Here is a 15374-nt window from a genome sequence, read left to right on the forward strand (position 1 = left end):
GCTGAAAGGTATATAAAGGTTTTAGAGCAACATATGCTTCCCTCCAAACAACGTCTATTTCAGGGAAGGCCTTGTTTATTTCAGCAGGACAATGCAAAACCACATACTGCAGCTATAACAACAGCATGGCTTCGTCGTAGAAGAGTCCGGGTGCTAACCTGGCCTGCCTGCAGTCCAGATCTTTCACCTATAGAGAACATTTGGCGCATCATTAAACGAAAAATACGTCAAAGACGACCACGAACTCTTCAGCAGCTGGAAATCTATATAAGACAAGAATGGGACCAAATTCCAACAGCAAAACTCCAGCAACTCATAGCCTCAATGCCCAGACGTCTTCAAACTGTTTTGAAAAGAAAAGGAGATGCTACACCATGGTAAACATGCCCCGTCCCAACTATTTTGAGACCTGTAGCAGAAATCAAAATTGAAATGAGCTCATTTTGTGCATAAAATTGTAAACTTTCTCAGTTTAAACATTTGCTATGTTATCTATGTTCTATTGTGAATAAAATATTGGCTCATGTGATTTGAAAGTCTTTTAGTTTTCATTTTATTAAAATTTAAAAAACGTCCCAACTTTTCCGGAATTCGGGTTGTAGAAAAAATATTATTAAGGGTTTTTTCAATAAATTAATTAAAGGATTTTTTCTATTATGATATCGGGGCAGGTGTATCACTCTTGAATTGTACACAAAGAAAGATTTTAAATGTCAGAAAGAAAGGTTTTAAATGGCAACATTTTAATTTTTGGGTGAACTGTACCTTTAAAAGTCAAATAGGAAGGCAAAGAGCATCACTGTATCAGAAAGTGACCTATTGTCCAAGCTTAAGACAGGCAAATTATCTACTAACAGTCATTGACTGTGTCTAAAAGCTGAGAAATGCTGCCTTCTCAGGTAGTGTATTGAGTAATAAATGGTTCTAAGAAATACAAAACCCTTGCTGTTTATGTCTCATGCAGTAGGGTTTTGCTTAGTGGTAAAGAAGAGAGAAGCGTCCTCAGCTGAACAGAGCTGGTCATACTTACATGTCCTGTTAAGAAAAAAAAAAGGAACAAAAAATGACTATGATTGTTATGATCCCAGTTCCAATTTCAAAACTAAAATTCATATTTTAGTAAGGATATCAAGGACCTGTTGGGAGAGTGTTGCCACTCCAAAAGCACCAATAATTAGGTGGCTTTGAAAGGATTTGTACCAATTAGCCTACATAAAAATAAAAAAATAAAAAACATGACATAAAAAACAAAATATTCCTTAAAAACTAACACAAACCCCTTTATATTATACACGTGATACTGTATACTTTTTTATGAATTAATGTGCAAAATGTGAACATAAACAAAAAAACATAAACTGTAAACTGTTTACACCAGAGTATATAGAGGAAATAACAATAACAATCTGATAACATTCCTTGAGTTCTATTTCAATAAACAATTAGTCGAGATAAGGATGGCTGGACAGGGATTTATCCCAAAAATATTTCCTTATCACTTTTCCACAGTTGTTTGGAGCAGTGAATTGAGCGCCGTTTGTTTTGTCTGCGCGTGAACGCGTCTTCCGTGAGGGGCGTGGACGCGCCCAGCCCTGAGCGCACAGTGCGCGTGCAGCAGGCGCAGCAGGCGCAACAGACAGCAGTGTGCGCCGCGAAACTCCAAAACAAAGCAAAAATGGGGCTTGAAAAAGAAAAAATGGAGACCAGTGTCATTATGGATGAGGATGAATTCAATAGATCGATTGAACCGATACTTGGAAAAAAACCGAACGTGTATTCAGAGGTCCCGGACAGAGATCCTAAAGATATTAACGCTCAACTAAAGGTAGGTGACAACGCGAGACTTACTGTATGTACTTTCACCTACATACTATCACTTATTTGTTAATACCTGCGTCTAAAACTGACTAAACATGAGTGATACAAGCCTAATAATGTGCTTTCTTTCGAAATGAGAAGTTATTTTTTAGCACAGGTGTGATTTAGTTGCTGGTATGCTCAAATTAATAACTTACGTTTCAGACAAAATTGTGTTTCTTGTTCAAAGAAACTATAAATAAATAAAACAGACTTAATTTTTCTTTGAGGAGGTGTAGTTTAAATACAAATTTGGTAGTAACTTTCTTTTTATACATGTTGGCTTATTTGATTGTCCAAATAGTTTGTGCACTATTGTTTTTTTTTTTTTTTTCATGTTTGATTCCACAGTTTGGTTTTGAAGACATCATTGCTGAGCCCATCTCAACACACAGCTTTGACAGAGTTTGGATCGGCAGCCATGCTGTGTTCGAGCTGGTGAAATACATCTTCTACCGGATCCTCACCACGTTTCTGGCCATTCCCATGGCGTTCATTGCAGGGATTGTTTTCGGGATCCTCAGCTGCATACATATTTGGTATGAAAAGGCTTCTTGTTGGGGAAGGCTGTTGGCGCTCTGTTGTATTTTCCACAGCCCAATTGCAGAATATTTGCCTTGGTCACTACCCACTTAGATAAAGACTGGCGTTTAAAAATATACCACAGAGAAAGTCTTGCATACTGGTTTTGTACAGCACAGGTGGGCCTGCATTTCCACCATGGAAAAATCCACACATAACTCACACTGGATTGTTAGCATTCTAGTCAAGTGTTTTTTTCCGGCCTCTTAGCGTTTTGACACATGCAAGCAAAAAACTTGGCACAACTTGACACTTGACCCTTGTGTAGTTTAGGTCAGGATCATTTTCAGGGTCAGTGTCAGTGAGGTGACACATTAGCACATGTGGATGTTTGTAGACTTAACAACCCAGCAGTAGCAGAGTTGACCCTATTAGCTTAGTAATGAGTAGTCCTGACAAATTAGATAAGATCTAATGTCAAGAAGTCAATTTCACTTTATAAAACAAGTGAAAAAAGCAAGTAATTATCATAAAGACTTTACAATGGGCTGTTGTTACTTCTGCCAGAATTCTGTAGCAATGTGCTAAAATGATTTTTGCAAATGTAATGTGTTACAGGCATGAATGACACATGTTGAGGAGTGTTTACTTTTTTAAACTCAACCATTTACCATCACCCTAACTTAGCAACTGCATAACAGCATCCTAACAACCATCCAGGGGTGCGATTCCCAAAAGCATCTTTAGCTTACTATGGTTGTTAGTTCCATTTAACTCTATTGGTAATGACGGAACTTGCAACCATAGTGGCTTTTGGGAAACGCACCCCAGATCAGCAAGCACAGTGATACAAATCACACAGAACTTTAGCAATTCTATTACAATGCCCTAGAAACACAGAGAATTGTGCTAAAATTGACCTTGATATGATTGTTGTGTAATTCTCATATATCAGCACACGTGATGATGAGCGGTTTTCCCTCCACAGGGTGGTGATGCCAGTGATCCAGGGCTGCATGATGACACTGCCCTCCATCCACGTGATCTGGACCAGCCTGATGGACACGTTTATAGGGCCGTTCTTCTTCAGCATTGGCCGCTGCTTGTCGTCCATCAATGTCAAGACTGTGCAAAACTGACCAACTCTAACTCAGTGTAGAAGTGTTTAAGAATCTCTTTGACACGTTATTTTGGCCTTTGGCCTTTTGGAGGATTATTAGCTGAAGGATCATTTATCCTTGACTTCTGAAGCACAGAGAAGAGAAAGAGCTTTTCTTTTTTCTCAATTTGGTGCACAATTACAATATTCATTCCGTTGTTTCACCACTGACTTGTCAGCCTTGTACTGGGCATCGTCAGTACTGACATGCTTTTTCACTACTGTTCTGTAAGTCTTATTAACCTTTTATATTATATATAATGCAAGACATTTCAAAGATTATAATGAAATGATTAAGATGGATACTCTGCAGTGAATGGGTGCCATCAGAATCATAGTCCAAAGAGCTGATTAAAAGCATTACAATAATCCACAAGTAAACCACATGACTCCAGTCATTTGATTCACAGCAAAAAGCTGTGTGCTTGTAATAAACAAATAAATTAATCATTGAGACGTTTTTACCTCCAAACAGAGTCCATAATTCATAATATTGCTTCTTCAGTGAAAAAAAATAATGGACTTGTTTATTACAAACAAACAGCTTTTTGCTTTACAATATGTTATTTGAAGACTGAAGTTTTGTGGATTACTTGAGGATTATTGTGATGTTTTTATCAGCTGTTTTGACTCTTATTCTGATGGCACCCATTGACTGCTGAAGGTCCATTTCTGAGCAAGTTTAGGAATGCTAAATTCCTCAAAATTTGTTCGGAAGAAGAAACTCATCTTCGATTGCCTGTGTGTGAGTAAATTGTCAGCAAATGTTCATTTAAAGATGACCTTTAAGGAAAAGACATTGTGTTACTATATGATATATAATATTGCATTAAGCGCATGATGTGCTTGTAAGGAAAAAATGATGCAGCTACTTTTAATTGGGCTGTACTTTTTAGTGTTGATATTTATATTGTTTGGAAATGATTTATCAAGAATAGTAAATTAAATGATTTGATGGGATTTCAGTGTATAAATTATTTATGGTTTATAGGTACATTCCTATTATAAATAGTATTTCTACACAAATATAACACTTTTTTCTGTATTAATGACTTCTTTTCATAATGATAAAAAAGGAGCCAAATGGCGATTAGTTTGACATGCAAAGCCACATTTGACATGCTGTTTGCCATTGATTGTTAGTGGCTCCGAGGAGTAAATGGAATATTTGACTGTGCAATGGAACATTAGAGGCTTAGATGCCGTTTCCTCACCCCTGTTGAATGATGTCATGTAGCAAACATGCTGAACACAGCTCAGCTCATGAAAGACAGAACTAAATGTCTCTCAGTGCAGCAAATAAAATTATTTTTGGAAGTTAAAGGATTGATTGTTTTCTTTGCAGAGAGACCATGGAGATCAATATGTGGCACATGGAATGTTTACCTGACAAGATTTAACATCTTGTGCAATGAAAAAAAAATCCCCTGGTGACATGTTCAATGCGTAATGCAGAGGATAGCAGTGTACCCACACAGAAAAAAAAGCACTATGTTTTTGTAGAAGGATCAAAGTGTTCTAATGAAGTCTTAACAGCTAGATTTTATGGATTTTGTCAATATTTTGCAATAATTACTACTATAAGTTAACATATATTACGCATAAATATGTTATATATTTATAATTTTATACAATACAACAATGATGAAAAATACAATATCAAACAATACACATTTTTGTATTATAATTTTATATAAAAATGTTTAAAAAGATTTGCTTTTTTACCAGAGTTATACAGTGACCTTTGGCCACTACCACCGTTGTGGTTGTTGGTTTTTTTTTTTTTTTGCATATTTTGCATTGCCTGTCACATCCCTCACTTTGCCAAAACCTGACCTAGATACTGAAATATTTGTTAGGCACAGTAAATGCACACTAAAATATATAAGTAAAGTAAATGATAGTTAAGTTGGACAAATATGCGAAAAAGAAGAACATTAAACCACAGCATTATTGTTGCTGAAAACATTCCAAACCAAGTGCAAGTCTTGCCTTGAGGTACACTGCGGTATGCAAACCGACCTTAGGTTTATACACCTCAAGTCATGTATGAATTTCCTTACAAAACTATATCTTTTCGAATTTAAATGTTGGACTGGAAAAGCAGCCAATAAGTGTTCAGGATACTCAATACTATTTGAAAACCTTCTCAAGATGCACCTCATAGAGCTGTAAGATAGTAGGGTGGCTTGTTAAGTAACTAATAAGTTAGTTAACATTTAAGTCTGGTCACTACACAATCCTCCATTTTGATGCTTTATAGTTGTGATGACTTTACCATTACAGTGGATCAGAGAGCTAATGAAAAACGTTCTGGCAGTGTACATAGGATTCGTTCAGGAGAAGTTGGTACAGTGCTCCCATGCCTCCCATTTGGGAAAAATCACGTCAAAATATCCAACCACTAATACTGCGTAGCTCTATGAGTGTCAGGCTAATGGAGGGTTTCAGTTTCATTCATTGAACACACACACACAGCTGGTCCAAGGTCTGAGAGGAACTCCCACTTCATGCCATGAGAGACCCCAGGAGAGATAAAACACGACTCAGTAGATACAAGCTTTATTGGACGCTAGTATGCAGAAAAGAGGGCTGTTTTAAGGGAAAGGACTCCCCACTGTAAGCAATATCCCCACGCCTCCCACACTGCTTCCTCTCTACTGATTGTCGTGTTTCCACACACTCATCTGAGCGCTCTTCAGGCACGGGACAGCATGACTAGCGGATACAAGGACGGGACACCTGAAGAGGTACTGACACCTATTTTACCTCAGAAATGTCAAATCGGGATTTCTTGAGTAAATTATGTAACAAACCTTTAGCTAAGTTGGCTACATTATACTCAAACACTTTTAGGGGTTTATCAACACATGAAGGCGGTGTGTTGGCATTTGCTCTACTACTGTTTTTTTTTTTTCGCGCATGTTTGCTCATTGGTCTTATCTTTTTCTGGCACGTATTTGTGTACAGCAAGCCGCACTTATCCCGTCATTTTTCACTTTATGCATATTTTCGCAAACTCAGCTTTAAAGAATAATAATATTAGCTAAAATATGAACTGTTCACTAATCCAAAATAATGTGACGTAACCTTTGTCGAAACGATATGCAATTACTTCTTAAGAACTTTAAAAAAAAGTTCAGAATAACTAACATGCCCTAAATAGTAAATATTTTAAATTGTGAGTGTTGTAATGTATATATATATATATATATATATATAGACATTACTACACTCACAACTCACACACACGCATATATATTTCTGCTGCAGAGCACAGTGTAAAATGTCGCCCCCGTGCGGCGGGTCGCTCTGCTGTGTTCCAGAGGGGTGTGGTGCTTCATTTCTATCCGCTTAAAACCATCCCATGCCAGGGCAGTGCCGAGTTGCGCCCCAGTCTCCCCTCCACGCTCATGAACTTCATTTTCTGTTTTCTTTGGAACCGCAGGACTACGCTCACTCACCGTTCATCAGGAAGCAGGGGAACATTTATAAACCAAAAAATAAAGAAATGGATAACGACAGCATCAACGAAAAGACCCTTCAGGATGTCCACACCAAGGAGATTGACCTGGTCAATCGGGACCCAAAGCATTTAAATGACGATGTGGTCAAGGTACAGTAAGTCAATCAACGAACTTTTGCTGCTTTATGCAACTGTTTCTTTCTTGGCAAGTCACTTTAATAATAAAATAAAATACTTTCAAATGGATTTATTTATAGATAAGTGCATGGAATGGCATGATGTAATATGAACTTTGTATGTATTATATAATTTATAATATTATGTTGCATTACATTATGTAATTTATTTATAACTTTTGCAGTATTATAATATAAATATAATTATTAAATGTTATGTGTTGTTATAATAAATATTAAGAAACATGTTCAGAGAACATTACAGTTTATAGGAAAAAAAATTGGTTGGCTTCATAACTTAAGTGGTGAGTCAGTGGTCCATTTGTCACAGTGGCACTGGAAACAATTATTGCAAGCAGCAGCTGTCTTTGGAAACTGATACAAAGGTCCTTTGAAGTCCTTGTAGAATCTATCATTTTACTTGCAAAACCTTAAAACGCACTTGCATCCGGAGTTACCTGGTCCCTATCATTGCATTCTGGAGCACTGGTGTCCCTACTTTAGGTGTTGGTTTCTAAGCTGCAACGTCTAAGACCATCTTGAACCAGCCGGTCAATCTGTTTTTTAGAGCATAGTAGCTGGTAAACCAGCTTAGAAACCAGCTGTTCCGCAGCTACCAGCTTAAGCTGGATTTCCCAGCAGGGTGGAAGCAATTATCACAGGAGCAGCTGTCTTCGCAATGTGAAATGCGGGGACTGTGGCACAAGTTTGTGAAATCCTACATGCAGTAATAGCACGGTGCTCTCATTTTGAAGGGCATGTGGTGTTAGTAACTCCAAAGCAGTGAGGAGCTGTCAAAGTAAGGCGTTTTTTATAGAGGAAATATGAACAGTTTCCTGTTTTTGAGCAAAGGCTGCACACCTAACATTCTTCGTGAAAAGTTTCCTGGGTGTGGGGCGATGCCTTGCATAGCAACTATCTCAAAGAAAAGTCAACAGGTCACCTGATGATATAGAAATGCATTCAGCTTTCGAAAACGATCCCCCTGCATCCATCTCCGCCCTTTTCTTCCCATCCCTTATTTCTTCTTCTATTTCGTGTCCTTTTCCCTCCCGTCTCAACATGACAATGAGTCACATTCCCTGAGGACACATGCAATTGAATGCTTCTTATGATTTGACTGAAAATTGAATCCAGAGAACACTGAAAGCAATTTTTCTTCTTATAATTTGATGTTTGCTAAGAATTATGAGATTGATGTCACATGTCAAACTCATTTGTGCACACACTCTTAAGTTTGGCCTTAAAAGGGGTTGAGCTCTCACAGTGGTCTTGCGTAGGAGAGCGTAGCAGGGAATTCCCATCTCCATTTTCACAAATTCTCTGTACACGAGCACACACACACACACACACACACACACACACACACACACACACACACACACACACACACACACACACACACACACACACACACATGGGGCGTTCCTCCAGACCATGATGCACTCGTGGTCCAAATGCACTCCCACAGAGATCCACATCAAAGATCCTTGTGTGCAGAAACTCATGCATAGCTTTCCCTTGGAACAGACTATTTTCCTCTCATAAAAGTGCATTCTTTTAATAGCACGCTGGAGCAGGATTCCACATGGGAGTGTAGCCAGAGCACAGTTTAGGGCCGGGCCACATGCAGGACGAGATGACCCCAGTCTTTTTTACAGAAATACTATCATTTTTGGCTGACCAAAAGATGAAAACTTTCTTGAGCTGCTACAGTTACAGCATTAAGGCTTCGGTGTTTTGTCACTGCATATGAATTTGCGATTTGAAATGAGTCACAGGCTGTTGGCATGGTGATCAAGGATTTAAAAAATGTAACAATTGTAGCTATAATTGCTTTTTAATTTAAAACCATTGTGGATCCTCAACAACGGCATTATTTAAAAGAAAATTTTGCCTGTCCAAGTACTACATATTTGATGTGTACTGTATGTGGATAATTATTTAAAAATAAGATAACAAGCTCTATATTTATTTTATTATATTATTAAATATAACTGTATTTTTAAACTAATGAACAGTTTTAAATATGTCTATTTATTTGTCAGTTTGAAAAGTGATTTATTTATTTACTTTCTTAATTTATCTTATAAATATTTTACGTTATTTTATTTATTGTTAAATATAGCTGCATTTTAAAATATATATTTTTTATTTACATTTTACTTTATTTTATTTTATTCAAACAGATGTATTTTTAAAGCATTAGTTCTAATTATTGAATTTTTATTAATTAATTATTAGTTTTGAATGTGTTTGTCAGTTTGAAATATTTACTTAATTTTTTATTTTATTTTATATACAAATTTAGTTTTTAAATATAGCTCCATTTTTAAATATAAGTTATACTGTTTTAAATATGTCTATTTATTTGTTGATAAGTGATTTATATATAAATTTTTGCCTTGTTCTTTTTTATATTTTTTTATTGTATTGTTAAATATAGTTTCATTTTTAAATATGATTTATTTATTTTTAGTTTTCATTATATTTTTTCATTTAATTTTTTTTCATTTCATTTTTAAATGTGACAATTTATTTGTAAGTTTGAAAAGAGGTACATTTATTTACATATTTGTTTTTTTATTTATTTATTGTTTTGTTTTATTGCCTTTTCAGACAATTTCAAATAAACAACTTTAAATGTATACTTATTTTTCAGTTTGAAAAGTAATATGTTTATTTATACAGCTATTTTGACTAAATGTATCATTGTTCTCATGTTTAAGTGCACTCATTTTACTCATCCATAAACTGTCCACTGCACACGGGTGATTTATTAACTATGTGTGGACTGGTCATATAATCACAAGCCCCCAGGTTTGAAGAATGCAAGCTGATACTTCTGTCTGTACAGTGAGGGTGTTATCAGAAAACACTGCAGTCAGCTCAAGAACTGTTTATTTGAACTTTGTTGAAAGTCATATTTGTAATATTCAAGTAATAGAAACTATTTGTCTGGCCAATTGGGATATACTGTAGATAAATAAACAGGGAGGACAGGCTTATAATATAAGACTGTATAATTTGGTGCTTTTTCCCATTTTGAGCCATGATTAAGCCCTTGGACTACAAGTAGTAATTCATCATTTTACTCTTACAAGAACTTACTGTAAACACTACCTTTTCATTCAGACGTGTTGGTGTGCCTATAAGGCTTCTTAACTAACTTAACCAGCAAGCCTTTATTAATGAACCAGCTTTATAACATAGATTGAGCTGGTTAACCAGTGTTTTTTTCTAGTGAACAACAAGACTATGCTGTTTAAACTAATATAAAGTCTAAACTGGCATTTTCAGGGACTATTAGTTAATAGATCAGCATAAACAACACTGCTGTTTTTCAATAAGAAGTTGTTCAGCTAGATTTTGTTAGCGAGCTTGCTCAAAAAGGAGTTGGTAAATATTAGCTTATAATCTTGACTTTGACATATGACTGTTAAGGATGGGGTGTGTTTGTGTGTGCTCTAACCCTGTATAATCAAAGGTGCCACAACTGAAATAAACACATCTGCATTTAAAAGCAAGTGTATACTGTTAAACCAGGATGGTGTGAGGTTTGCCAGCTGGAGGAACATCTAAACCAAGCTTTGCAGGGCTTGTTAAATGAGTTTTATATGTACATGTCTTTTCTAAATGTTAGTGTTTGGTGTCAGGCACTATCTGATCCAGTCTGCGGTTGATACGGGAGGTTTAGAGCAAGGTGACTTGGGCATGAACCGTGTGGTACCAGTCTGAGTCAAGCAGAGCAGGCTGCTGGATAATGTAAAGATGCTGTCGGTGAGGAATGTGGAGATGTCTGAAGGGGAGGAGGAAGAGTCATGCAGCTTTTCTTAATGTCAGGCCACTTGATATGGATGAAAACAAGCAGAAATACTCCAGTTTTTAAGATAATTTATTGATTTAAAAAACTTAACATATAAATAAAATATAAATATATGTATAATAAAATGAATGGGCTTCAGCATTCCCATGACCCTTCATAGGACAAGTGAGCTGGAGAATGGATGGATAATAAAAGTATAGATAAATATATAAATGTGTATATTTTTGATATTAATTTTAATTTTGTTTATTATTTTAATTATTTCATTTAATTGTGGTTGGAATAAATTATGAGTTGCATTACAGTAATGAACAAGTTAGATTTATCATTTTTTTATTTTTTTATTTATTTAATTATATTTATTTAGGTATTAAGATAGATAGATAGATAGATAGATAGATAGATAGATAGATAGATAGATAGATAGATAGATTATTATAAAATTATTCATTATATAAATTAAAATGATAAAAAATGTATATATATATATACATTATTTATATATTTAATAATAATTCAAAAGTTATTCTTAAATAAGCAGAGACTTCCTAGCAAAACATCCATATTGCAACACAGAGGCAGATCATTTTTAAATAGTATTAAATAGTATTAAAAGTCTTTTTACTACCTGAATAATATCATGGATAATCCACCAGGAGGCAGAAGACATGCAGTAGAGGTGCAGTAGACATGAGGTTTTTATGAAAAAGTATCGATCATGTTAATGATATAAAGGTCTTAGAAAGTTATTAATGGGTGAATTTGAAAATAGTTGTGCAAAATGAAATGATTGTTTAAATTATGATTATAAGAATACAAAATGTTTTAATTCCATTACAAAATTCTGAAATCCCTTTCATCTCCAGGTGGACTTTGAGGACATGATCGCTGAGCCACCTGGTACCTACAGCTTCGACGGCGTGTGGAAAGCGAGCTTCACCACCTTCACAGTAACCAAGTATTGGTGCTACAGGCTGCTGACGGCCCTGGTGGGCATCCCACTCGCCCTGGTATGGGGCATCTTCTTCGCCATCCTTTCCTTCATCCACATCTGGGCGGTGGTGCCTTGCGTGAAGAGCTACCTAATCGAGATTCACTGTGTCAGTCGAGTCTACTCCATCTGTGTGCACACCTTCTGCGACCCGCTCTTCGAAGCCATGGGAAAGTGCTTCAGCAGCGTCCGGGTCACCACCACCAAGGTGGTGTAGGGACAGGGAGAAGGAAAAGAGCCAGAAGGATGGGGTGGGATGGGGCAGGTCAATGGAAACCAATGTCCGATGCAAGAAGATAAAACAAATGTAATCTCTCTAAAAAAAAGAAGGCAAAAAAGTAAACAGAGATGGAGAGTTGCACTGTGTTAAGGTGTCTCTTGATAAGACTCTCCTCTCTGTCTCTATTCTATCCATGAGATCTGTCTCCTCTCATCTTTGGATACCTTGGGGTGTAGGGGACATGTTTTAAAAATTCAATTTTGTCATTTGTTAGCATCCATCAAAGTAGGAATACCGTTTCAGCCTTTTAAAGGAGCAGTTAATGCAAAAAATAAAATTCTGTTATCTACTTACCCTCATGTCGTTCCATGTTCGTCACTCCAAAACCACCATAAAAGTGATCCATCTGACTTGTGAGCTTTTTTTCCCCAAAGTCTACCATGGTCATGTGACATGAAATATAGAGGGGAGAGTCATATAGACCACTTATATGGTACTTTAATGGTGCTTTTTTTTTTTTTTTTTTTGGAGCTTGACAGTGATCACTATAATTAAATTATATACTGTGTATATTATTATAAATTATATATATATATATATATATATATATATATATATATATATATATATATATATATATTATAAAATATATAAATATGAAAGTAAAAATTTAAAAGTATAAAATACATCAAAATTTAATTTTTAAGATGCGATCACATTAATTACATTTTTGCAAAACACAAGAAGTATGCACTATTTATTGTCAATAGTGTTGCGATATATGAAGCTTAGCTCACTTTCAACCCAAGCAGCTTTCTGTTGATGTTGACCTGCACGACCAACTTGAATTTGTCGTGAAATCTCTGTTGGTGGAGAGATCTTTAGCAAAATTCCCAATCGATGACATGTATTCCTATTAAAATAACTGGATTTCAGACATTACATTTTTCCGAATATTAATTGTGACTGCATTGATTCCAAACTTTTATAAAGATATGAGGTTGAGTAAACAATGACTGAGTTATCATTTTGGCGTGAACTATACCTTTAAGATATGCCTGCTTGAAATAGGCTGAGCTTTTTTTTTTTTTTTTTAGGTTTTGTTTGTTTTTTTGTCTTCTTTCATTCACTAATATGTCCACTTAGTCATCCGAAAATAGTTCCATGTTGGTGTGTAAACATTATATAGAAGATTCTAATAGTTTTGCTATGTTCATGCTTTCATTTGGGTACTATCACCCTATGGAGTTATGGGGATTATGGAATCCAAAAGTTTTTGTTTGTTTTTGGGAAAATAAAAAAGTAGGCTTGGCCCTACTGTCAAGACTGCCCGTCACACTGCATGTTGCCACTTAACATGGTGGATTGCCCAAACACAGGGCAAAAGAGGTGCCCTCGCTGAACCCCTGCCTTTGTCAGCTCAGCATATACTAACAAAGAGACTGTTCCTGGCTCTTTCCTGACACATCGCTTCAAACCTGCCATCATGGCAGCAGCTTTTTGAGTGGCAGAGAATGTCTTTACAACTTCCAGATGAAGCTAGCAGCTATAGGACACCAACCTAGCGAGATCTTCCAGCAGGTTGTGATGACTGAACTTTATTAAGCACATTACCAGAGCCTTAACATACACTTATACTTTATTTGCAGTCTTTGAAGATGAAGAACTTGTTTTTGCATTTTTTTATGTTGTATTTGTAGAAAGAAGTGACATCATTTGGTTTGAAGTTTTGTCCCGTGAACAAACCTGTCTGCTTTTCTGTTTATTCACTGTCATACACAAACACACACAGACACACACACTGGCAAATACTGGCAGCAATCTAACATTTCCAGCATCGGAGGCTGCTGCTTAAGTGGGGTATATAGTATTTTGTACTGACATAAACTCACTTCTCTCATCTTTTGTCTACCTGCTTCGATTCGGTCACCTCTTTGTCTATCTGCTGTCTTAGTATCTATTGTAATGCATTTTCTTCACTCAGTCTGCCTCTGTAGATTAGATATTTTTATATGAAAACTGAAATACTTTTTCCTTGCTTTTACTGTAAAATCACACAATGCTGTGCACATTAAAGAAATTGTAATATAAATCAAGTTGATTTCATTTGTCTGGTTTGTTCTACATTTTATTTGTGACACACTGCTGCAAATTCAGAAATAGCCTTTGCTTTCTCCTAATAAAAAAAATATTTGATTAAATGACTTTGATTTTGTTTTAGGACTTTGTTTAAAGCCCTTTTGGGCTGCTTTAACCTCTGGGTGGTCATTTTAAGACTTTCTTTATTTGTGTGCAAAACAGGCACAGTCCTTGAACACACAGCTATTAATAGTACAGTATTTAAAGAGCAGCTAGAAATAAACTCCTGGTTACTGAAATAAAGTGGAGAGAAATTAATCTATGCTTTCTATAGTGAGAACTTGGACTGTATGTCGAGCATAAAAACATTTATTTTCTTTTATAATTCTTTTGTGAATCCTCTAATGAAACTAATCATTTATTTTTCTTCTTATATTAATGTAAATAGCTTACTGTACATCAATGTTATATTTGATTATAAATTAGACTATTATGGTTTTTATTATTTATGGTTTTATTTTTATTTGTAAATTAATACTTATTTTACTTAATTGTTTTATACATAACTTCTATTGCAAGTTTTTTTTAAGGTTTTAGTTTTAGTTAACTATAATAACTATAATAACTCTGGCCTATGTCTTCATCATAATCACAATAAAGACGTTAACAGCATCGTCTGAAAATATTTCCTTTCATTTTCACACAGAAATATTGTGATAGCCTGCCAGGAGAGCCTACATTTGATAGGAAAATTGCCCATATTCAAATTTTGAAAATGCTTCAAATAATTATTTGCACCCCCTGCAGGCGCTGTGGAAACACACAGAATCATCTGGTGGATTGAGAAGTGACTCCCAAATCTTACCCTTGAATCGGGTCTTTTTTAAAATTAGGAGTGTTCATAGATAAAATTAGGTAGCCTAATAATTAAATTTGAGTAAAAAGAAATAAAAAAAATTCAGTTATTCACTGTATCCATTTGAAGCAGGGAGTCATTAAATTGATTCAATGTTTAATCACATCTATGTCATTTTATATAGATGCTATGTACTTTGATATCACTATTACACCCATTAAA

At 35.4% G+C, this 15374-nt stretch overlaps 2 protein-coding genes across 3 annotated transcripts; both read left to right on the forward strand.

Moving 5' to 3' along the window:
- Window positions 1–1318: 1318 nt before the first annotated feature.
- Window positions 1319–4861, forward strand: cav2 (caveolin 2). Of its 2 annotated transcripts, none has more exons than XM_059546404.1 (3): window positions 1319–1849; window positions 2209–2396; window positions 3368–4861. In XM_059546404.1, the coding sequence occupies exons 1-3, from the start codon at window positions 1676–1678 to the stop codon at window positions 3516–3518; spliced, it is 513 nt and encodes a 170-aa protein (XP_059402387.1). In that variant the 5' UTR covers window positions 1319–1675; the 3' UTR covers window positions 3519–4861. The 2 variants fall into 2 exon arrangements, with proteins under 2 accessions (XP_059402387.1, XP_059402388.1); XM_059546405.1 differs by having other exon boundaries at window positions 1555–1825.
- Window positions 4862–6054: 1193 nt separating this feature from the next.
- Window positions 6055–14309, forward strand: cav1 (caveolin 1). Its single transcript, XM_059545724.1, has 3 exons — window positions 6055–6288; window positions 6987–7154; window positions 11873–14309. The coding sequence occupies exons 1-3, from the start codon at window positions 6253–6255 to the stop codon at window positions 12212–12214; spliced, it is 546 nt and encodes a 181-aa protein (XP_059401707.1). The 5' UTR covers window positions 6055–6252; the 3' UTR covers window positions 12215–14309.
- Window positions 14310–15374: the final 1065 nt, after the last annotated feature.

Source organism: Carassius carassius, chromosome 50 (genome assembly GCF_963082965.1).
Source record: "Carassius carassius chromosome 50, fCarCar2.1, whole genome shotgun sequence".
Taxonomy (NCBI): Eukaryota; Metazoa; Chordata; class Actinopteri; order Cypriniformes; family Cyprinidae; genus Carassius; species Carassius carassius.